Source organism: Nematolebias whitei, chromosome 11 (assembly GCF_014905685.2).
Source record: "Nematolebias whitei isolate Nwh7 chromosome 11, NemWhi1, whole genome shotgun sequence".
Classification (NCBI taxonomy): domain Eukaryota; kingdom Metazoa; phylum Chordata; class Actinopteri; order Cyprinodontiformes; family Rivulidae; genus Nematolebias; species Nematolebias whitei.
In genome coordinates, this window is record NC_056508.1 from 10502762 (window position 1) to 10522942 (window position 20181).

A 20181-nucleotide genomic window follows, 5' to 3' on the forward strand; every position below is an offset into this window, starting at 1 on the left:
GTTTTATTTGAACTCCCTTCCAACAGCTCCACGATTTGATCATTGAAGAGCTCTAGATTTGACTCAGGTGATCGATATGCACAGCTTATAATTATATTTTTAGAATTCTTATTTATTATTTCAATTGTAATTATTTCCATAAGATTTTCAATTGTTACTGACATTTTGTCTTTTTTTTTGCATTTTATTTCCTTATTTATAAATATAGCTACTCCACCACCTCGTTTATTTTTTCTGTTCATATAATAAAGTTCATACCCTTCAATGTTAACATTATTTATACTTTCATCGTTCAGCCATGTTTCTGAGACTGATATTATACTAAAAGTGCTGTTTAACTGTTTTAAGTAATCTGTTATTTTTGATAAATTTGCATTTAAACTTCTGCTATTAATATGAATAATGGAGAGGTCATATTTTGTCTTTATAATATTATTAAATTTCTCTTCATTATAATATTTACAATCTTTAATTACAGGAAAAAAATTTGAATAAAGCTGATCATCTATCTCATATATTTTAAGTTCGAAGTCTTCATATGTATTCATGTCTTAATGTCTGTATTCGTCTTCATCTATAATCTGTCTGTATTCGTCTTCATCTATATTAATTTAACTTCTTATTTACCAAATTGTTGTAATTTGTCTTAAATTCATCTAAATCCTTCCAGATCCTTCACTCCGTTTATCATTTTAGCCTGTGACCCTTCATTTGCTCTAATCCAGATATTTCCATTTTTTGTCCAAGTTGTTACAATTTTTTTCTGTTTCCTTAACAACCTCGCCTCACGGGCGATGTTTCCATTTTTTTTTTTGTTAGATGTTCATTTATGTAGACATTAGCACCCTTTAATTTCTTTGCTTGCACCAATAGATTATTTCTCGCTTTTCTACTAATGAATCTAACAACAAAGGGCGGTTTATTTTTATCTGACTTGGTTGGCAAGGTGTGACAAGTTGAAATGTCCTCAGGATTAATGTCAATATCTTTCCTTTCCAAAAAAGTCACTACCTGTTGCTCCAGTGTGAGCAATTGTTCCTGAGGAGCATCTTCTGTATTGTCCCCACTCGTCACTGCTTGAGCAAAGGTTCTGGGTTTTACATGAAGTCCAGTAATTATTAAGTCATCCCGTCGTGTATATTGTTCCAGATCATCTACTTTTCTCTCAAGTTCTGATATTTTTTTATCTCTTTCTCTTAGTGCAATTTTCAGTTGCTTCACTTCCTCGACAAGACTGATCAAAAGTTCTTGTCGTGAAGCTAGCTCTGTCAGTTCTGCACTCATGAAATTCAGAGATTTCTTGATTTCCTCCATATTTTCATAGTTCACCTCCACTGGGTCCGACCCTTTCCCCTGCCCGCTGCGCCTCTGCATGGCTCACCCAAACGGGCCTGGTAGCAGCCGTTCCTCGGTGCGCTCTTCGGCGTGTCGTTGTGGTTAGCTCCACGGCGTTGAAGCTGGTAGGGCGGTGGCGTCTCTGACAACGCGGTTCTGGAGCTGCTGCCAGTTTGGGTCTCTGCCGGACTGGGTCTGTCCTGCTGCTACTCCACTTTCACTCCGCAAACACGCAGGCGATGTCCAGCACGACGAGCAACAGCTGCTGTCTCTAATGTCTTTTCAAACATATGGGTCTGGTTGGACGTGAAGGTTTACAGCTGACGGCTAAACTCCTGTCCACCCTGTCAGTTTCCATGGTTGTCAGCTGGTCCTACGTGTGCAGGTGAGTCCACAGGCAGACCCATTCCCACTTTGTGGAGTCCCTCTTGGCAACACCTACAGCATCTTAAATGCTTTAGGAAACAGGAAATGAACGTGACCCTCGGATCTTCTACAAGGTGTTGACATCTGGGAATATCTTCTCTCTGATCTTGCTTGGCGTGGCTCCAAGGCTTCACGGCTCATAACATCAGATCAGCAGCAGCCGTTCGGAGCCGGTGTTTGACGGTTTAAGGTTCGTGCGACTGGATGCTGCTCTGTCTGCTCAGAGCTGACTCACATGGTTCTGCTGCTTTCTGTCCTTGTTCCCCCATCGACTGAAGCTCAACTTGAGGGTATAACTTTATCCGTGGTATCTTCTCCGTGTTGCCGTTAGCTTCCACCTGTCGTCTTCCTTTTCTAGTCAAGCTAACTTCCGTTAGCATACTTCTTTTCATTCATTTCGGGATCGGTTCGGCAACAACCTCCCTCAAAAATGAAACCAAGAAACGAGACAGTGGAGGTGTTAAACTCACACTTCTCTGCTTTGACAAATAACTGGTTCTCCAGCAGCCTCTGGAGGACCGTGCGAACGTGGGCCGTGTGTTGAGTGGGGTCGCGGGAATAAATAAAGATGTCATCAAGGTATACAAACACAAAATTACCAATGAAATCGCGCAAAACATCATTAACGAGCACCTGAAAAACAGCGGGGGCATTGGTCAACCCAAAAGGCATAACTAAGTACTCGAAATGGCCCAAGGGGGTGCGAAAAGCTGTCTTCCACTCATTGCCTTCTTTAATATGGACGAGGTGGTACGCGTTTCGCAAATCGAGTTTGGAAAGACAAGAGGCCGACTGTAATTGTTCTTGTAAAGAATCAATGAGAGGAAGAGGATATTTATTTTTAATAGTTATATTGTTCAAACCGCGATAGTCAATACATGGCCGGAGTGATTTATCTTTTTTGGAAACAAAGAAAAAGCCAGCTCCCACAGGGGAGGTCGAAGGTCTAATAATGCCAGAGGCAAGAGACTCATTAATATAATTGGACATAGATTCTCTTTCAGGACCAGAAAGGTTGTAAAGTCTACTTGACGGCAAGGGGGCGCCAGGTAACAAGTCAATCGAGCAGTCATAGGGACGGTGAGGAGGAAGAGACAAAGCGCGCTGCTTGCTGAAATCAGCCGCCAGGTCGCAATATTCAGCAGGAACCGAGGTGAGGTCGATCTCCTCTAGAGGAGGTGCGTTCCGAGGGAACTCTTTAATGGCAGAGGGAAGACAGTTGCTGAGACACTTGTCGCTCCATTTATCAACGCAGCCGCGCTCCCAGTTAATTACTGGATTGTGATTTCGAAGCCAGGGGAAACCTAAAATTACTTGGGGGGGTACGAGAATTAAATATAAAGAAATCAGTCATCTCATGATGATTTCCTGAAATAATAACATGTAACTTGGTAGTCTTTAATTTAATACGGGTCAGAGTGTCTCCGGTTAAGCCAGAGACAGAAATCGAAGGGATCTCGCGAGTAGGTAATGAATTTTCTTTAACTAAGTCAGCGCTGATCAAGTTCTGTTCAGCACCCGAATCGATGAGAGCTGAAAACGAAAAGTGACGATTATGTGTCTGAATGACCATGGGAAGTAATAGTTTGAATGGGGAGGTTAACGCAGACGTTCCCACCATTAACTCCCGCTTTACTGGTGGAAGTTCTCGTTTCCCCGAAACGGACAGTGGGGCAGAAAATGACCGGGATTACCACAATAAATGCAGAGACGGGCAGATACACACCGCTGTCTCTCTGTAGGAGTCAGCCGTGCGCGCCCCACCTGCATAGGCTCGGGGGAGCGATCCCGTGAGGGAAAAGAAGACGATTGGCTGTGACCAGGAAGCATGGAAGACTGGGAGTTGTAGTTCACAGGGGATTGTTTTGGTGAAGCGGACTCATGGCGAAGGGTCGTAAACCCGGAAGTGGGAGGATTATGGGATACGTAGTGCTGAGGTGCAGACTTGGGCTCACCTGGAGGAGTCGGAAACCCGGAAGTCGAGGGTCGATGGGAATTGTAGTTTGCCTCTCTCCTTCTCTCCCGGAAACGGTCATCGATTGAGATGGCAAGGTCTATCAGTTTGTTGAAAGTTTCGGGTTCATCTCGCGTGGCCAGCTGGTCTTTGAGAAAATCAGACAGAGCGTTAAGGAAAATACCTTGGAGGGCGGACTCGTCCCATCCTGTTTGGGCAGCAAGGATCCGAAACTCCAGAGCAAACTCCGAGGCATTACGACGGCCCTGTCGTAAATTCAACAACTGCTTGGCAGCATTTGATGTCTGCAGGGGACGGTCAAAAATCCTGCGAAACTCTCGAAGGAAAAGTTCATAGGAAGCAGGGGGGTTATCATGACCCAAGAGGAACGAGTGAGCCCATTGGAGAGCGTTACCTTTGAGTTGGCTTACGAAGAAGGTGATTTTGGCCGTGTCCGACGAGAATTGGGAGGGAGCCCCCTCGAAGGCGAGTCGGCACTGGAGCAAGAAGCCGCCACATTGGTCGGGGTCTCCGGTGAAGAACTCAGATAGTTTAACGAATATTTGTTGAACAGGAGGAGTGAGACCAAGAGCCACGGGGGCTGGCGGAACGACTGGAGCTGAGGAGGCAGAAGCTTGCAGCTGACGTTTAATGGAATAAATCATACCTCCCCTCCGAGCTCCTGAAGGTTGGACTGGACCGTTGTCTGGTGAGTCAGCACCTGATGAAGAACTTTGTCCAACCCGTCGATCCGCTCCTCCGCGGAACCGGGGAGTGTCTGCTCGTTCTTGGTCTCATTCTGGGTCTTTTGTGGCTGGAGCCTTTCTGTTAAGGTTGCGTGGGGAACCCAGATGTTATGAGACCCAGAACGAGGCAGACACAGGGGAAGTACAAAAGAACAGTGTTTATTTTTTACAGTGATATAATTAAAGTCCACACGCTGCTTCTCAGCGGCTCCTGGAAAGAGGGACGACAGGTTATTGTTTGTCCAACGGGGAGACCAGAGTGGTTAGATTAAAGAGCGTCTTGTCCTTACAGTCCAAACCCGAAGGAGGTGAGCTGGTCCTTCAGTCCAAGGAGTGAGCAGAAGAGGGAAATCCAACAGGGGTCCAAAAGGAAACGAGGAAGGCTGGCAACTGGAGGCAAAGAGACACGAGGGATACCTGACAGGCCGAGGGATCCAGGTCAGGCCACGAGGAGAATCCAAAAACACGAAGAAACCAGGAAACTGGAAGAAAGAGCAAAAGGTGAACAAATTCTTTTCACCTAGACATTTCTAGCTCAACAGTACTATACCATGAGAGGTGATATGCTCCAGCGTTGAATCACACCGGACTGCAGCCTTAAGTAGATGGAGAGGCTCATCAGGCTGATGGCTGCCAGGTGTTGGTAATCAGCGGCCATCAGCAAGGCAGGCTGCAGGCAGTGGGACCCTTACACAAACTTCACAGGAGAAACATCGAAAACCTTAAATGGGTGAAAGAATTTTGAACGTCAGTGAACTTACAGTTTGATATATTTTACAAGGGGCGGCTGTGGCTGAGTGGTTAGAGCAGTCATCCTCCAATGCGAGAGTTGGGGGTTCGAATCCACCAGCAGTCACATGCCGAAGTGTCCCTGGGCAAGACACTGAACCCGTCATAGCCTCCGATGTGTGTCCCATCAGTGTTTGAATGTGATAAAGCTCTGATTAGTCTCTTTAGAATGATTTGTTCAATTAGCTTTGTAGAGATCTAGTAGAGTGCTGTGTGGATGGGTAAATGAGGACACAGATTGTAGTGTAAAGCACTTTGAGTATCTTGAAATAAGATAGAAAGGCGCTATCAATCAATCAAACTTTATTTATAGAGCCCTTTCCAGCAACCAAAAGGTGCACAAAGTTCTGCACAGTACAGAAGTTAAAAAACAAACAAGAATAAAAAAATCAGTCAGTTAAAAACAAAAACAATTACAATTAAAACATAACAAAATTGTCAAAGACCTACTAGGTATTAAAAGCCTGCCTGAGTAAAAAGGTTTTAAGATTAGATTTAAAATGCTCCATGTCAGTGATGGTGCGCAAGTCCTGAGGTAGCTGGTTCCAGAGTCTGGGTGCGACAACCGAAAAGGCCCGGTCACCCCATCGTTTGTAGTTGGATTTTGGGACAGAGTGTCACGATCCTCAGTGTTGGAACCCAATTGCAGAGAGGCGAGCGAGGCAGGAGTTCAAAAACAAAAACAATTTATTTTTTAACAACAAAACAAAAGGCTGTCGGTGCAGCAAAACTTACTTGGGCAGATATGATCAGAAACAAGGCAGAGCAGATAATCAGGTGGACAAGAAACAGACAAGACAGAAGAGGACTGAGATGTCTGTAAACACAGAACAATCACCGGACAAGGAGTGAAGGAGAGAAAGGCTTTTTATATAACAGAGGGAGAGTGAGTAATGAGAGCACCTGGGCAGGTGGCAGATGAGGAACAGGTGTGAATGATAAAGACTGAGTGGAGAGGCAGACTGAGGAGTGAGTGGAAAATAACAGAATCAGATAAACAGAAAATCACACACAGAGCAGAACAACAAAAATATAAAGAGCAGACAGAGACAGAACCTGTCAAACAGAACTCAGAATGTAATTAAAGTGACACATTTACAAAGCACAATGAGAACACCACTATACATGAGGCAGGGATCAAAGCACCTTGAAAAGGAAGGAAATGATTTAGTTTGTGGGATGATTGTTTGAAGATATTAATGTTGGTTCCTGGTTGCAGCTTGAAGGAGAAGGCAGAGGCTTAGGCAGATGGGGGGGGGCAGCGGGGGCCGCTGACCGTGACACAGAGAGTAGAAATGTATTAGAAGATCTCAGTGTTCTCCTATATTCACGGACAGCTACAAGATTAGACAAATATAGTGGGGCAAGACCATTGAGAGCTTTAAAAGTGAATAATAAAATTTTAAATTTAATTCTAAAATCGACTGGAAGCCAGTGGAGAGAAAATAAAACAGGGGTGATGTGCTCACGTCTGGAGTTGTTGGTTAAAAGTCGAGCTGCAGCATTTTGGTCCAATTGCAGGTGTCTAATGGAGGATTGGGAGATTCCTGCATATAGGGAATTGTAGTAGTCGAGCCTTAAAGTTATAAAAGTGTAATGAATGATACCTGTCTGATATTATCCATAATTTAAACGGATTCTTTCATTTTTCTGGACTGAGTACTATCGTGCCTTGAATGATTAAATGTGGACGGAAACGTGTTTAAATTTCTGACTCACCAACAACAGTGAGCCGTTTAATTAAAAACGATTTAAAATACATCACACATTTACATTAATTGACAGAATGATTACAAATTAACACAGCTTAATTAATGAGCTTTACAATGAGAAATCATACGGCCATGATTTCTTACTTGCAACTGAAATACAACTGACATTTCTGAAAATATCTGGATTAATTACTGGCAGATAGAAGAGTTTTAAAGATGGGAAAATGAAGTTTAAATGGAGAGAAAAGATGTGTGAGGGAAAATGTGTTGACGAAGAACGACACCCTCCATTCGAACCCAGCTCTACCTCGGTACACTTCGGTAGTAGAAATCGACTCTGTACCTTTGCAGAAGATATCTCAGCTTCGGTGTAGAGTTCTCTTTCAGCGTTACCATTTCAGCGTCTCCGTAGGATAGCAGAGAACCGTCCGGAGTAGTGACGGTACTTCGTTCAACAGCACGCTCACCTCCCGGGTGGACTCACATGAGCTGTGAGCCCGTCAGAGTTCCACTCAGATGTGGAAGATTCCATAATCCCCACGAGACTCGAAAGAACTCCCAACTAACTCCAGCACTTCAGAACTTCCGTTCGGTTCTGCTCTCAGAACTTTGGTTCATGTCTCAGAACTTTGAACTGACTAGAACTAGGAAGTGTCGACTTTTTAAAGAGTTCGGTCCCGTTTTTGGGAAATCCTGATTGGTTGAAAGAACCAACAGGGGTGTGGTTTTAGTGACGTAAGAGGTTACTACAAGTCAGAAAAACAGCGAAGATGTTTTAGGAACAAACAGAAATGTTATGGCGAAATGACAGAAAGCAGGTGCCAGCTCCTCTGTTTATATCTGAGAGGTTTTAAGAACATGACAGTTCGTTCCAATAAACTTGTTGGCGACTGTCTCCGACTTTTGACCCACATCACTCCTTCTAATTTCAGACAGAAGATCAAAATGCATAATTACTTTGTACAGGCATTTTAACTTGATTTCTACTTTGAATGAGGATTAAAAATCATTTATACTGTTTCACAGTTGATTTAAAATGAGTAGTTCACTTCAACATTTAAAAATGATTTGAACTAAACACACTTTGATTATCAAGATATTGTAAAATAGTAATGATAATGAAAAGAGAGTGTTCTTTCAATTGACCAGTGCAGGACACACTCAGAAAGTCTCTGGATGAGCTTAATTTGTGTTTCTGGACTCAAATCAATGAAATAACAGTTCCTGTTCCAGGAAGGCCCTCAGGGTCAGGTTTTTGACCTGAGGCTTAGTTCACTACAAAAGCATGGATGGCCTTTTCCAAGTCAGAACAATTTAAAAAAGGCTTAACTTTGGATAAAAGACGTAACTAATAAAAACAGGCCTTGACTACAGAGGATATTTGTTTATCAAAATTTAAGTACTTATCAAATGTCACTCCCAAGTTTTTAACTGTGGATCTGAACTTGGATGTCAGAGCACCAAAGTTACAGGGAGCATCATCACCAAAGAAAATGCATTCTGTCTTTCCTTCGTTTAAAAACAAAAAATTAAGATGAAGCCACTGTTTAATGTTGGCAATACAATCAACGAAAGGTGTGAGAAGGTTACTGTTATACTGCTATATAAGTACAGTTCATTTACCATTTACAAGTTTATTGTCTTTTATATAACACGCAGCTGAAGTTTTGTGATTTTCAAAAATTTTCTGCATAATGTTCATTTTAGTTATGATGGCAACGTTCTCTTAAGCCCTATTCGCATGGGATTAGACTTACCTAGGGACTGTTAAAGACGGGAGCTGGCTGCTGGCCACCGGACCCGGAAACCCCCTCCAGCCCATGTCTTTTCCCACTGCTCGAATCTCCCTCAGAAGTGGCAACTCTCATTATCAATAAATCAAGGGAACATCAATTCAGCTTTATCAATTATATTAAAATCAAGGCAGGAAAAAGTTACAATTTACAGCGCTGGACTCTCTGGTCCCGGAAAAGCCCCGATGTCCCGTGTCATTACTCATTTGTAGGCTCCTAGACTGCTCCTTCGCAGAAGGGGAGCTCAACCTGTCAGTGTATGAGGGGGCGTGACTAAGTGTGATCTCAATGGATCTTATGTGGTTCTGACGTGTTAGGAAATATGAGACGGTGCTTCAAAAAGCCTTTCTACGTGATGTGGCAAGCAGATTAACCTCTATTCCTTGACTGATATTGAAATCCCAGGGAGACTCTTTTTAGAGTTGCTGGCCCAGTTTAACCCAGTCAGAACCGGTTCATAATTTTATTATAATCCCATCTCTGAGCAGATCAAAACCATAGGACCAGTCTAGATAAGAAATATCCAGCAGGACCACACGCTATTTGTAATAATTACTGAGATTGTCTGTGTTGTTAATCCCATGCAAATCGGCCATGCCAGTAATTTGTAAAATAAAAATTCCCCTGCAATTTACCTACTATATTTTGCTGAACTCCGAGGTCCTGTGATAATACTAATCCAATGCGAATAGGCATCTCTGTGATTTTGGACAGAAATGCGTGCAATCCGATACGTAATGACGTGATTATTTGTTTTTCTATCTATCCATCCATTATATTTACCTATATATATATATATGGCTTCTTCCTTTTCGGGTAGCGGGGGTCGCAGGTGCCCATGTCCAGTCGTCACTGTGCAAGAGTTGAGGTACACTCTGGACAGGTCGCAAGTCCATTTTAACCGGCGGGTCAGCAGACCTGTGCGGCCAGTTGTCCTTCTGAGCTTAACGTGACTTGTTTACCTCTTCACATCATATCCGGAAGATGTCCGTAAATTTCAGCTAAATCTCAGGCTTTGGTTATCCCGTGCGAAGGCGCCACATAAAAAGCAGATGTTGGGGAGTAATTTATTTATTACATGTGGTTTCTAGGTAAAACGAATCCCATGCGAATAGGGCTTAACTCAATTAAATAATGCAATAACTGAGGTAACAGCCTGATCACTGTACAGTAAATATGTAAATTTTTTTGGGACACTGGATGTTTTTGATAACGTTTTACTGACTCAGTCCTAACTCATTTCTCTCTGTGTGATAATGTTAGTCCAGTAGTTAAGTGAGGGTAAACTTCTGGTTTACTGCTTCATTCATACCTCGTTAGTTGCTAAAAATGTCACGCATTAGAATAAAATGTCCTCTTCTATAACATGCGAAACAAGTCTCTCTTGTAAATGAGTCCTCGTGACTTAGTGAGACTTACCTGTATAAATGGTATGGTATGGTATGGTATAATGTTTATTCATTTTAAAAAGTACAAAACAATTCCATAACAATATAAAAAGATACAAAAGATTTAAAATGAAAGGCAGCAGAAAGAAGAAATATCTTATTATATCTGCCCCTTTTTTCAAACAATTATTTCAATCATAATAATTTTCAAGTAACAGAACAAAATGAATAACTTTTTAATTTTTCTAATTCTAATACAAAAAAAACACACTAAGCTACTTCATATATACTTTTTTTAACAATTCAGCTTTGATCTTTTTCTTAAATGTACACATTGACTTGGCATTTTTCACATCACTCTCTAGACCATTCCACAATCCAATTCCTTGGATTGAGGTAGACCTTCCCTTCAGACTAGTTCTGAATTTTAGTTTGACAAATATCTCTATCCCCTTAAGATTGTAACAACTTTGTCTTTTAACAAAATTTCTTTGGATATTTAATGGTAATGTGTTATTTTGAGCCCTATACATAACTAATAAAATACTATAATCTACCAAGTCATGGAACTTCAATAACTTCAGTTAATAAAATAATGTGCTTGATGGGTGACTGTAATGCTTTCTGTTGATAATTCTTACAGCTCTTTTCTGTAAAATAAAAATAGGTTTTGTAAATGTTTTACATGCTTTCCCCCAAACATCAATGCAATAGATTAAATGTGGAACAATGATTGTGTTATACAACATGTACAGAGCTTTATCATTTAATAATTCCCTGACTTTGTATAGTACTGCAATAGATTTAGATATTTTTGTTCATAAAGAATTTATGTGATTTTTCCATGTTAGCTGTTCATCAATGATTACACCCAAAAATAAATAAAGGTTGAATGAAAATTTTTTTAGATTGTTATTGTTTATTTCAAACAAAACGCACACTACATATTATTTTCTTTCTGTTTGTGCTCAATCAGGAAAGTGTTGACCTTGGGGAGATCATGTTCTCTCTCTGCTACTTGCCCACCGCAGGCCGACTCACACTCACTGTCATTAAGTGCAGGAACCTCAAGGCCATGGACATCACTGGATACTCAGGTGGGTTTGTGGATTTTTTATATGTTTGTTTGTTTGTTTATGACTCCTTTGCAGTGAATCAAAATGAATGACCTTTGGAATATCCATTCAGATACGTCATAGAAAACAACCTAAATGAAATGACTCTGTGAGGTTGAATTATGTTTATTTCAGCAGATATTATTACGTCTTGCACTTCTGAAATTAAAACTTTGTCAGCAAATAGTCTTGGGTGGTCTGTTGTTTTATTGGACTACCACTCTACTTTCTATTAAATCCTGGTCCTAAAATTGGGATATCACTTGTAAAATGTGGCATTTATGGCACATAAAATGCCAAGGTTCAGGTGTAACTTAGAATGAATGTGTTTTTTATTTTTGCCTTTCCTTCCACAGCTAATGACATTTCACAAACTTGACGTGACACAATCTGAGCCCTGAGTTTTCAGGGCTTTAGCTGTCTGCCATTATTTCAGTCTGAGCATTTAAACCTAAATCTATCGTGTTGTGCCTTCAACCATATCGGGTTCTTAAAAGATTTAGCGCAGCTTACATCTAACTTAAGCTTTGGATAATGGATTGTACACAGTGATTAATCTTAGACAAATAAAGACTGAAATCAGCATACAGGAATCTTTTCTCATTCATGCTATTTAGCAGCTATATTTGGCCTCCCATCCTCTTTGTTTATGCAAGGCAATGACTCACTTTCATACACATTACCGATGCCAGGTTCTCCGGCTTTAAAAAACATCAAACATGAAAGAGAAAACACTTTTTTTTTTTGCTAAAATAAAACACCGAAGCTCTAACAAGAAGATTTTTATTTTGTGATTGTTTATAAAGCATTCACACTGAGATCCTTTTTTTTTTTTTCCCTGTATGGCTTCGGCATATAACATATTCCACAGTTATTGTGGTAGCTCAAATATTCATGTATCAAAACGTTCAGATCATTCAGGACATTCATGCTGTGACTTTTGGCGTTTGTACAATTTTAACTTTTTGAAATATTGAGCTTTTTCAGCCTTGTTTTTCTGTCTTTGTGCTTTTTACATCCTTTTACTGCTCATTTCAGCTTTTCAAGGATTCATGGGTTCAAGGTTTTTTATTTGTCATTTGCAAACCATGTGTAGGGGAACACCACCTCAGAAACAGAACACAACCTCAGAAACAGTTCACCTCAGCTTAAACAAACATAATTCATGTGTTTTGTGTTTTAAAATGTTTAAAATAAGATGCATCTATTCCCTTGGGAACAAACAGACTTTGTTTTACAGGTGTTCAACTCAGCTCACAAACTTCTTAGTTGACACGAATGTGAATGTATAGAAAAAAAAACGTTAACCACTTTCAATATGAACCCATTTCCCATGAAACGGACAGGTCGTTTAATGAGTTTGGTTCAACTGACCTCGAAGTGAAACATCTGCTGAGATGAACTTTTATAAAAAAAAAAGGAGTATTACTCCCAGGATGGGTTCCCATTGAGATAACACATTTTAAAGAACCCTTTGTTTAAAATGACATTTTCTTTTCAGGAGATGAACAGCGACACCTTTTGATGAACATTTCATGTTATTTCAAAAGCTTCAGAACTGAATGTTTGTTTATGAAAATGTCTGTTTAAGTAATCTCTCTTTAAGATAATCACTTGTCTTATGTTTTTTTCTCTTTTAAAAAGAGTGACTTAAAGGCGGACAGAGAAAATGGACATTCGATTTGATCGAACATGACAAAGAGTTAGGACCACCCCTCTTCCGAGAGGTGGACCAAAGTCAATCTGTAACACACAGACAGTTAAGTTTCACTTCTACTTCTACAACTTCTTCTACATCACATTCTTCTTCACCACTTCTTCTTCAAGCACTGAACTTCGAGCAAACTTCAGAGAAAAACTTCCTCCTAGTGAGATATCCTAGGGAGGAAGAGAACAAGAGAAGCAGCCTTTTCTGCAAACATCTCAGGACGAGAGAACCTGCCCGAACCAGAGCCATCGCACCGCAGAGTGGAAAAATCCCAGCTGACTCCCATATGGACCCTCGTCCCTCTAAGATGACAGGTGAACTTTGAGGAAAAATCAGCCTCTCAGTCACCAGAACATCTGGACTGGTACCATTTTTAAGCATCTGTTGGAGCATTCTGACCATCTCATTCTGGTAGGACAAAAGACCTTTAACGCCTTTCTGGTGATCATACATCACAATAATATTGCTTTATACACACCACAGCACATTTAGACAATTTCAACTACTCTACAAACAGAACTAGTCCAAAATCTGCCTTTTTTTAAGTTTCACTGATTTGAATAACCAACTAGACCTTTGATGCAAAGCTATTTTGTTATTAATTTGTTTGTTATGCATAATCTTCAACATATATATCACAGATTATTATTTTTGTAATAAAATACATAAAATCAACTAAATTTGTGATTATTTTGGCATATCTGTGTGTATTAACTGATTTGATGCCCTTTAAACACGAGAAAAGAATTCACGTTTCAGTTTACATTTAATTTGGGAATTAGAGACTGATTTTTCCTCTAAAAAAAGAGGTGGTGCCCACAACGAGGTTATTTGCATAATAAATGCATATCGTATGAGCTTAACTCATAACTGATAATTTACAATATAAATCCAACCCCATATTCCTCTACACATGTGATACATTAAGTGGAACGAAATTGTGTACACAGGGTCCCCAGTTACATCCAACGATAGCAACAGTATAAAATGTAAAAATAAACTGTAAATAGAGATCTCAGATATCAACTAACGATATATGCTAAAGGAACGCCCAACGATATGCTAAAAGATCTAAGATCTAGTCACTAATAGTGCAAAATAATACACCGAACAACTGCAGCATGATTCTCATAGGTTCTGTTCAGCTATAATTTACATGCTTAATGTGAGCGGAGTCAGGCTCGGAGCCCAAAACTAACATAAACTGGGATTTATTCAAAGCATTCAACAAAAATACAGAAACAAGGAGCCAAAAGTGAAAAATAAATAAATCTGCAGCAACATGGTTCTATTGGCATAGTGGTTCTGATGACAGTGAGGTTATCTTAGCAACATGGTCCCGTTAGCAGCATGATATTGCTAGCAGTGAGGTTTGGTTAGTGGGGTGGTCTAGTTAGCAGGTTCCATCAGAATCTTGATGGTAACAATGACCGCAGCAGCTGCCTCACAGACTGTCCTCCAGAACTGGGTCAAGCAGACAGAGAACATCCAAGGTTTCCCCACGGAACTGAACGGGTCCATAGAGTTTGGTCCATGCAGGCAGATGGAGGATCATGGGGACAGCCGCCATGACAGGCCTGAGCCTGAGGCTGGAAGACCTGAACCACGATGGCAGAATGGCGAGACAGAAAACTCCACAAGTGTGTCGCGATCATACCCATACTGTGGATGTCCAAAAAATAAGTTAAAACAAAAACAGCAGGAACAAAAAAATGATCAAGTTCACCGAGAGCCTGTGAAGCTGTAGCTTGGCTGAGCGCGGCTATCTTGGAAAATAATACTTGAGCTTTTTTTCACTTCTTTCAGATACTCCCTCAACAGGAGGAACCCAGACCAGTGGTCATTCCATATGTTGAGGGAGTATCAGAGAAACTGAGACGTTTATTTTCTACACATAACGTCCCAGTGGCTTTTAAACCCCAAAATACATTACGGCAAAGACTGGTTCATCCCAAAGATCCAGTCCCCCGGCACAAACAGAGTAATGTTGTGTATGCTGTTCAGTGTCAGGAGGGCTGTGATCAGTCTTACATCGGGGAAACAAAACAGCCACTGGCCAAAAGGATGGCCCAGCACAGAAGATCAACATCATCAGGCCAGGACTCTGCGGTCTACACTCATCTCCAGGCCAGCTGTCACTCTTTCAGGGATGAAGATGTGCACATCCTGGATAGAGAGGAACTATGGTTTGAGAGAGGAGTAAAGGAGGCCATCTTTGTGAAAAGAAACCGTCCATCATTAAACAGGGGTGGAGGCCTACGTGTTCAATTGTCCCCCTCTTACAATGCTGTGATTGCTAGTATCACTCAGCCCTCTGTGAATAGTACACAGCCATCAGTGTGCTAATGATCCATTGTTAGGTTGATGGTCCTTCTTGAGCATGTGATCAGCTGGTTTTGGTTGTCAGCAGCAAAACTGGTTGATCCACTCTGAGACAGTGCTATTTAAGAGACTGAGCTGAAAACAGCACCTCAGACTGAAGAAGTCTCTCGGACGAGAGACAAAACTTTTCTACATTTTTTGTTGTTTTGCTTTGTTTTGGGTTTTTTTGAATGTCCAGAGGACCAGATTTAACTTTTTAGATACTACTCAGATAACAACACAGTGTTAAATAAGGAATTATGAAGTGAAGTAAAATAATATTGTATAATACTGTACATACTGTAATGTATCAGATCAATCAATAATATCTGACACACTCCTTTAAACTTCTTTCTGCTAGATTCATTTATTTTCACATTTTTCAGCTACTTTTTAGTTTGTTTTTAAACTACTTTCTACCTTTTGTGATTCTTTTAAATAATTCAACTTTTTCAGCTTATTTCAACCTTTTCTGCTAATTTCATTTTTTTCTTTTATCTTTTTTCCAGCTACTTTTCTGCTCATTTGTTTCATTATGCCAATTTTAGATTTTTTTTTATAATCTATACGGCCTCTCTGCCTACTCCAGCTTGTTATGCTAATTTCTGCTACATTTCTGCTTCATTCAGCCTTTTTCATACATCACTTTTTGTTAAAATATAAACAAGTCCCCATCAGCAAAAAAAAAAAAAAAAATACATAAAGAAGTCCCCGAGGCTCAATGGGATTAACCTGTATAAATAAAAGTTGAATGAATTTCTTCTTTCTACTGCTTTCCGCTTTTATTTTGCTGCTTTCCGCAAATGTCAACTGTTCAAAGTAACATACCATTAACAGTTTAACGATGAAACCTTTTCAGCCTAGTTTCAGTTTCTTCAGCAGCTTTCAGCAATAAGCATTCACACCACATTTCTGCAGGAAATGACACTTCTCAAGTTAAATTTGACATTCTGTTGTTTGTGTCTTTGATCTTCCTCTCCATTAGATCCCTATGTTAAAGTATCGCTCATCTGTGATGGTAGACGTTTAAAAAAGAAGAAGACGAGCATCAAAAAGAACACCCTGAACCCTACCTACAATGAGGCCATCATCTTTGACATCCCTCCAGACAGCATGGACCATGTCAGCCTGCACATTTCCGTCATGGACTATGATTTGTATGTAGAATACCTTTATTGTCATTGCACCAAAGTACAACAAAATGTGGGTTTGCTTCCTAAAGCAAAAGTAAAAACAGTATAAAAAGATAAACCTGGACTGTATGTACTGGAGCTCAAGCCAGTTTCACACTGAACAGCAACAATTGGTCACTTGTGTGTAGGTAGAAGACATTCCCAAGAGTTTCACAAATGTCTCAAAATGTCCTGACATAAGTCCAAGAGGCATTGTAAGATACTTAGAGTTGTTGCAGGGGTCTCAAACACATTTTAAACTCTTCTCTCATCCATAAATCATTGGGTACTAAAGCTGTATTTTAACACCTGAGCACCAAAATGACAGAACACACATGAGGATACAGGCCTGTAGTGAGACAGGGACAGCTTAACTGTTGCTACACTACTTAATTATTTATTCTTAAAGCTAGTTCAAGCACAAAGAATATTAATTGTTTAATTACAACGGATTCTTTCTTTTTCGAGTTAAATTTCTGCCATGTGACCAAGATAACTTGTGGAGTGGAGTGTATAATTAGTGACATGAGATGCCATTTTATCTTTGACCCATCAGAATAAATGTGGCCATTTATTTAACAGAATCAAAATTTAACATCAAACATGTACACATTGATTGGCTGATCTGTTTCTGAGTAATAAACTTAGCAAGATTTACTAAACAAGACAACAGAAGATTACTGATGGAGAATGATTCATCTCTGAAGGCACCTAGCTTGATTTACTGGCAAATTTAAGTTTAAAGAGAAGGAGTAAAGATGTTTAAAGATTTAAAGAGGAGGTTTAGATGGATGAAGGAACATGTGTTGACCAGAAAATGGCACCCTTCCTCCAACACTATCTCAGCCCGCGGTACACTCAGGGCGTGCAACGACTTGTTACCTTGGCAGAGGATACATCAGCTCCGAAACAGAGGTCCATTGGCACACTACCTTATCAGCATCTCCGGTCAGGGTGGCTGAGAATCTTTAGAAGTAGTTCAATATGCTCCGATCAACAGAATAAGCTTCCTTCGAAGTTGAGAGCATTTAATGCTCGGGGTGAGTCACAGTGAGACAGCTGGGACTCTGCTGGAATGGACGGACCCTTGGCACATGTTCAAATCCATCAGCTACTTAGTTGACTTTCAGTAAGAACTGAAAGTTCCTGTATGACTCGCCATCAGACTGAGTCTCATCTTCGACTGTGTAGATGAACAGATGCTGGGATGTATTCATCATTTAACGCGGATTCCTCATTTTTCTGGACTGAATAAAACGTGCATTGAATTTAAGGAAATGCAAACGTGAGACGTCATTTAAATTTGACCCATCAAAATGAATGCGGTCATTTATTTACAGAATCAAATTTAACATCAAACATTTACATTAATTTGGCAAATTATGAAAATAACAACATAAGCAATCAATCAGGAAAAATCATACGGCCATGATTTTACCGTTGCTGCACCACAGACATTTATAAAACTGTACAACTATGATCTTTTACCCACACGGATGTGAATAAGCACTTTACACAGACATTTCTAAATATCTGGGAGAATTTCTACTTCATAGGAAAGTTTAAAGATGGAAAGAAGTTTAGAGGGAGTAAAGGATGGGGTTTGAGGGAAATTGAATGTTACCAGAACCGACACTCTCCATCAGAAGCCCAGCTCGCCTCGGTACGCTTGGTAGGAAACTTGACCCATTACCTCTCTGATGATAATCAGCAGATATGGTGTTCCGTTAACGCTACCGGTGCAGCGTCTCCTTAGAATGGCTGTTGCCCGTCAGAAGTAGTGGCGAGGCTCTGTTCGACACACATTCACCTCAGTGGAAAATGTTATAATCCCATGGAACTCGGAAGAGCTTCGTTGTCATGTCAGGAACTCCAACAGCACTCCATCAGAACTTTAGCTCTCGTGTAGTTTACAGAACTCCCACAGAACTCTTGAAGTCTGACAACTCTCCAACTCTGTAACTCCGTGAGTCTGTGTAAACCAGGAAGTACTGACATTTTAAAGGCTCTTTCCCGGTTCACTTTTTGGGATTTTTCATTGGTCAGAAACGACCAGAAGGGGTGTGTTTTTGTGACGTAAGGGGTTAGAGACAGCGAGAATTGTTATGAGACAGCTCAGAAATGTTCTCACAGACCGAGAGGGTTCTGTTTTGGCGTGCCTAAGACACAGGTGCAAAACATCTCTATTTACGTCTGAGAGGATTCTAAAACATGACAGTTTTAACATAACAACTTGTTTTTCGTTTGACTGTAACCTTGTAAACGCACACACTTGCTCATTCAAAAGCAGAAATCAGAAAAATGCATAAACTCTGCACAGCTTTTAACATGAGAATAAAAATCATTACTCAGTTAATAAAATTGATTAGTTCACTGCAACATCTAAAATGGTTTGAACTAAGACACTTTGATTATCAACATTTGTAAGATAGTAATGATAATAAAAAGAGAGTGTTCTTTTCACTTGAATCTTCAAGAAAGAAAGTCTCAGGATGGGTGAACCTGTATCTATGTATTCAAATACATGAAATGACAGTTCCTGTCCCACAAGGTTCTTAAGGTCAAGAGTTTTGACCTTAGACTGGGTTTCGACGTAGGCTTAGTCCACTACAACTGAAAGTTCCAGGAAGACTGGAAAGACTCGGAAGACTGAATAGTTCCAAGAAGTGTTGATTTTTAAAGGGTATCCACTTCCTGTCACTTGGTACTTCCTGATTGGTTGAAACAACCAGCAGGGGTGTAGTTTTAGTGATGTCAGAGGGTTATTAGGAGTCAGCAGACAGCAGAAATGTTTTTAAGAACGGTTAGTACAGACAGGAAAATATTTTGAAGAAGTGAGAGACAACAGGTGCCAGCCAGTTCTTATTTACTGTCTGAGAGTTTTAAAAACAAGGCACTTTGTTCTCATAACTTTTCTCTGACTTTCGACCTCAAATCCACTACTCCTCATTCAGACAGAAGACTAAAATGCACACTTACTTCATAAATAGACATTTAACTTGTATGATTGATGAAGTCTAATGAGGTTTAAAAATCATTAATACTGTTTCACAGTTGATTTAAATGAGTGGTTCACTTCAGCATTAGAAATGGTATGAAATAAACACACTTTTGATTATCAAGATATTATAAAATAGTAATGATAATATAAAAAGAAGAGTGTTCTTTCAATTGATTATTCAGGATACAATTAAATAGTCTCTTGATGAGATAATTTGTATTTCTGGATTCAAATCAATGAAATAACAGTTCCTGTCCCCTGAAGGTCTTCAGAGACAGATTGATGTCGGAGGTCTAGTTCACTACAGGTCCAAATATCCAGGTTTATAAACCACACTGATGATGTAATAAGTGATGGGGGAAAGCACATCGACATAACGTTGAATTTAAAATAAAATGTGCTTTTAATTTTCTGTAGCCTGGTCTCCACCACTTCAAATATGTTATGTTTTTGTCCCTTGCTGCTGAGCCAAAATAGAAAGAGAGAATTGGAAAAACCCTCTTTCAGTCCATCTGTCTGTGCATGTTGTGAGAATGATACCTTGAAGAATAAGTGAGGTACCGACTTCTGTTTTGGTGTCTGTCAATATTTAGACATAAGAAAGGTTCCCTTTCAAAACCGAGTTGCCAACTTGCCATGTCAAACTGCAAGATGGCTGCTACCATGTATACACATACACAC

At 40.1% G+C, this 20181-nt stretch overlaps 1 protein-coding gene across 1 annotated transcript in view; it reads left to right on the top strand.

The window, feature by feature from the left end:
- The window catches only part of syt6a (synaptotagmin VIa), a 483065-nt gene that overhangs the window by 427611 nt on the left and 35273 nt on the right, over positions 1–20181 (top strand). Inside the window, exons 4-5 of the mRNA XM_037683797.1 lie at positions 11120–11240; positions 16313–16484. Coding sequence (XP_037539725.1) covers positions 11120–11240; positions 16313–16484 — 293 coding nt within the window. The remainder of the gene's footprint in view (positions 1–11119; positions 11241–16312; positions 16485–20181) is intronic.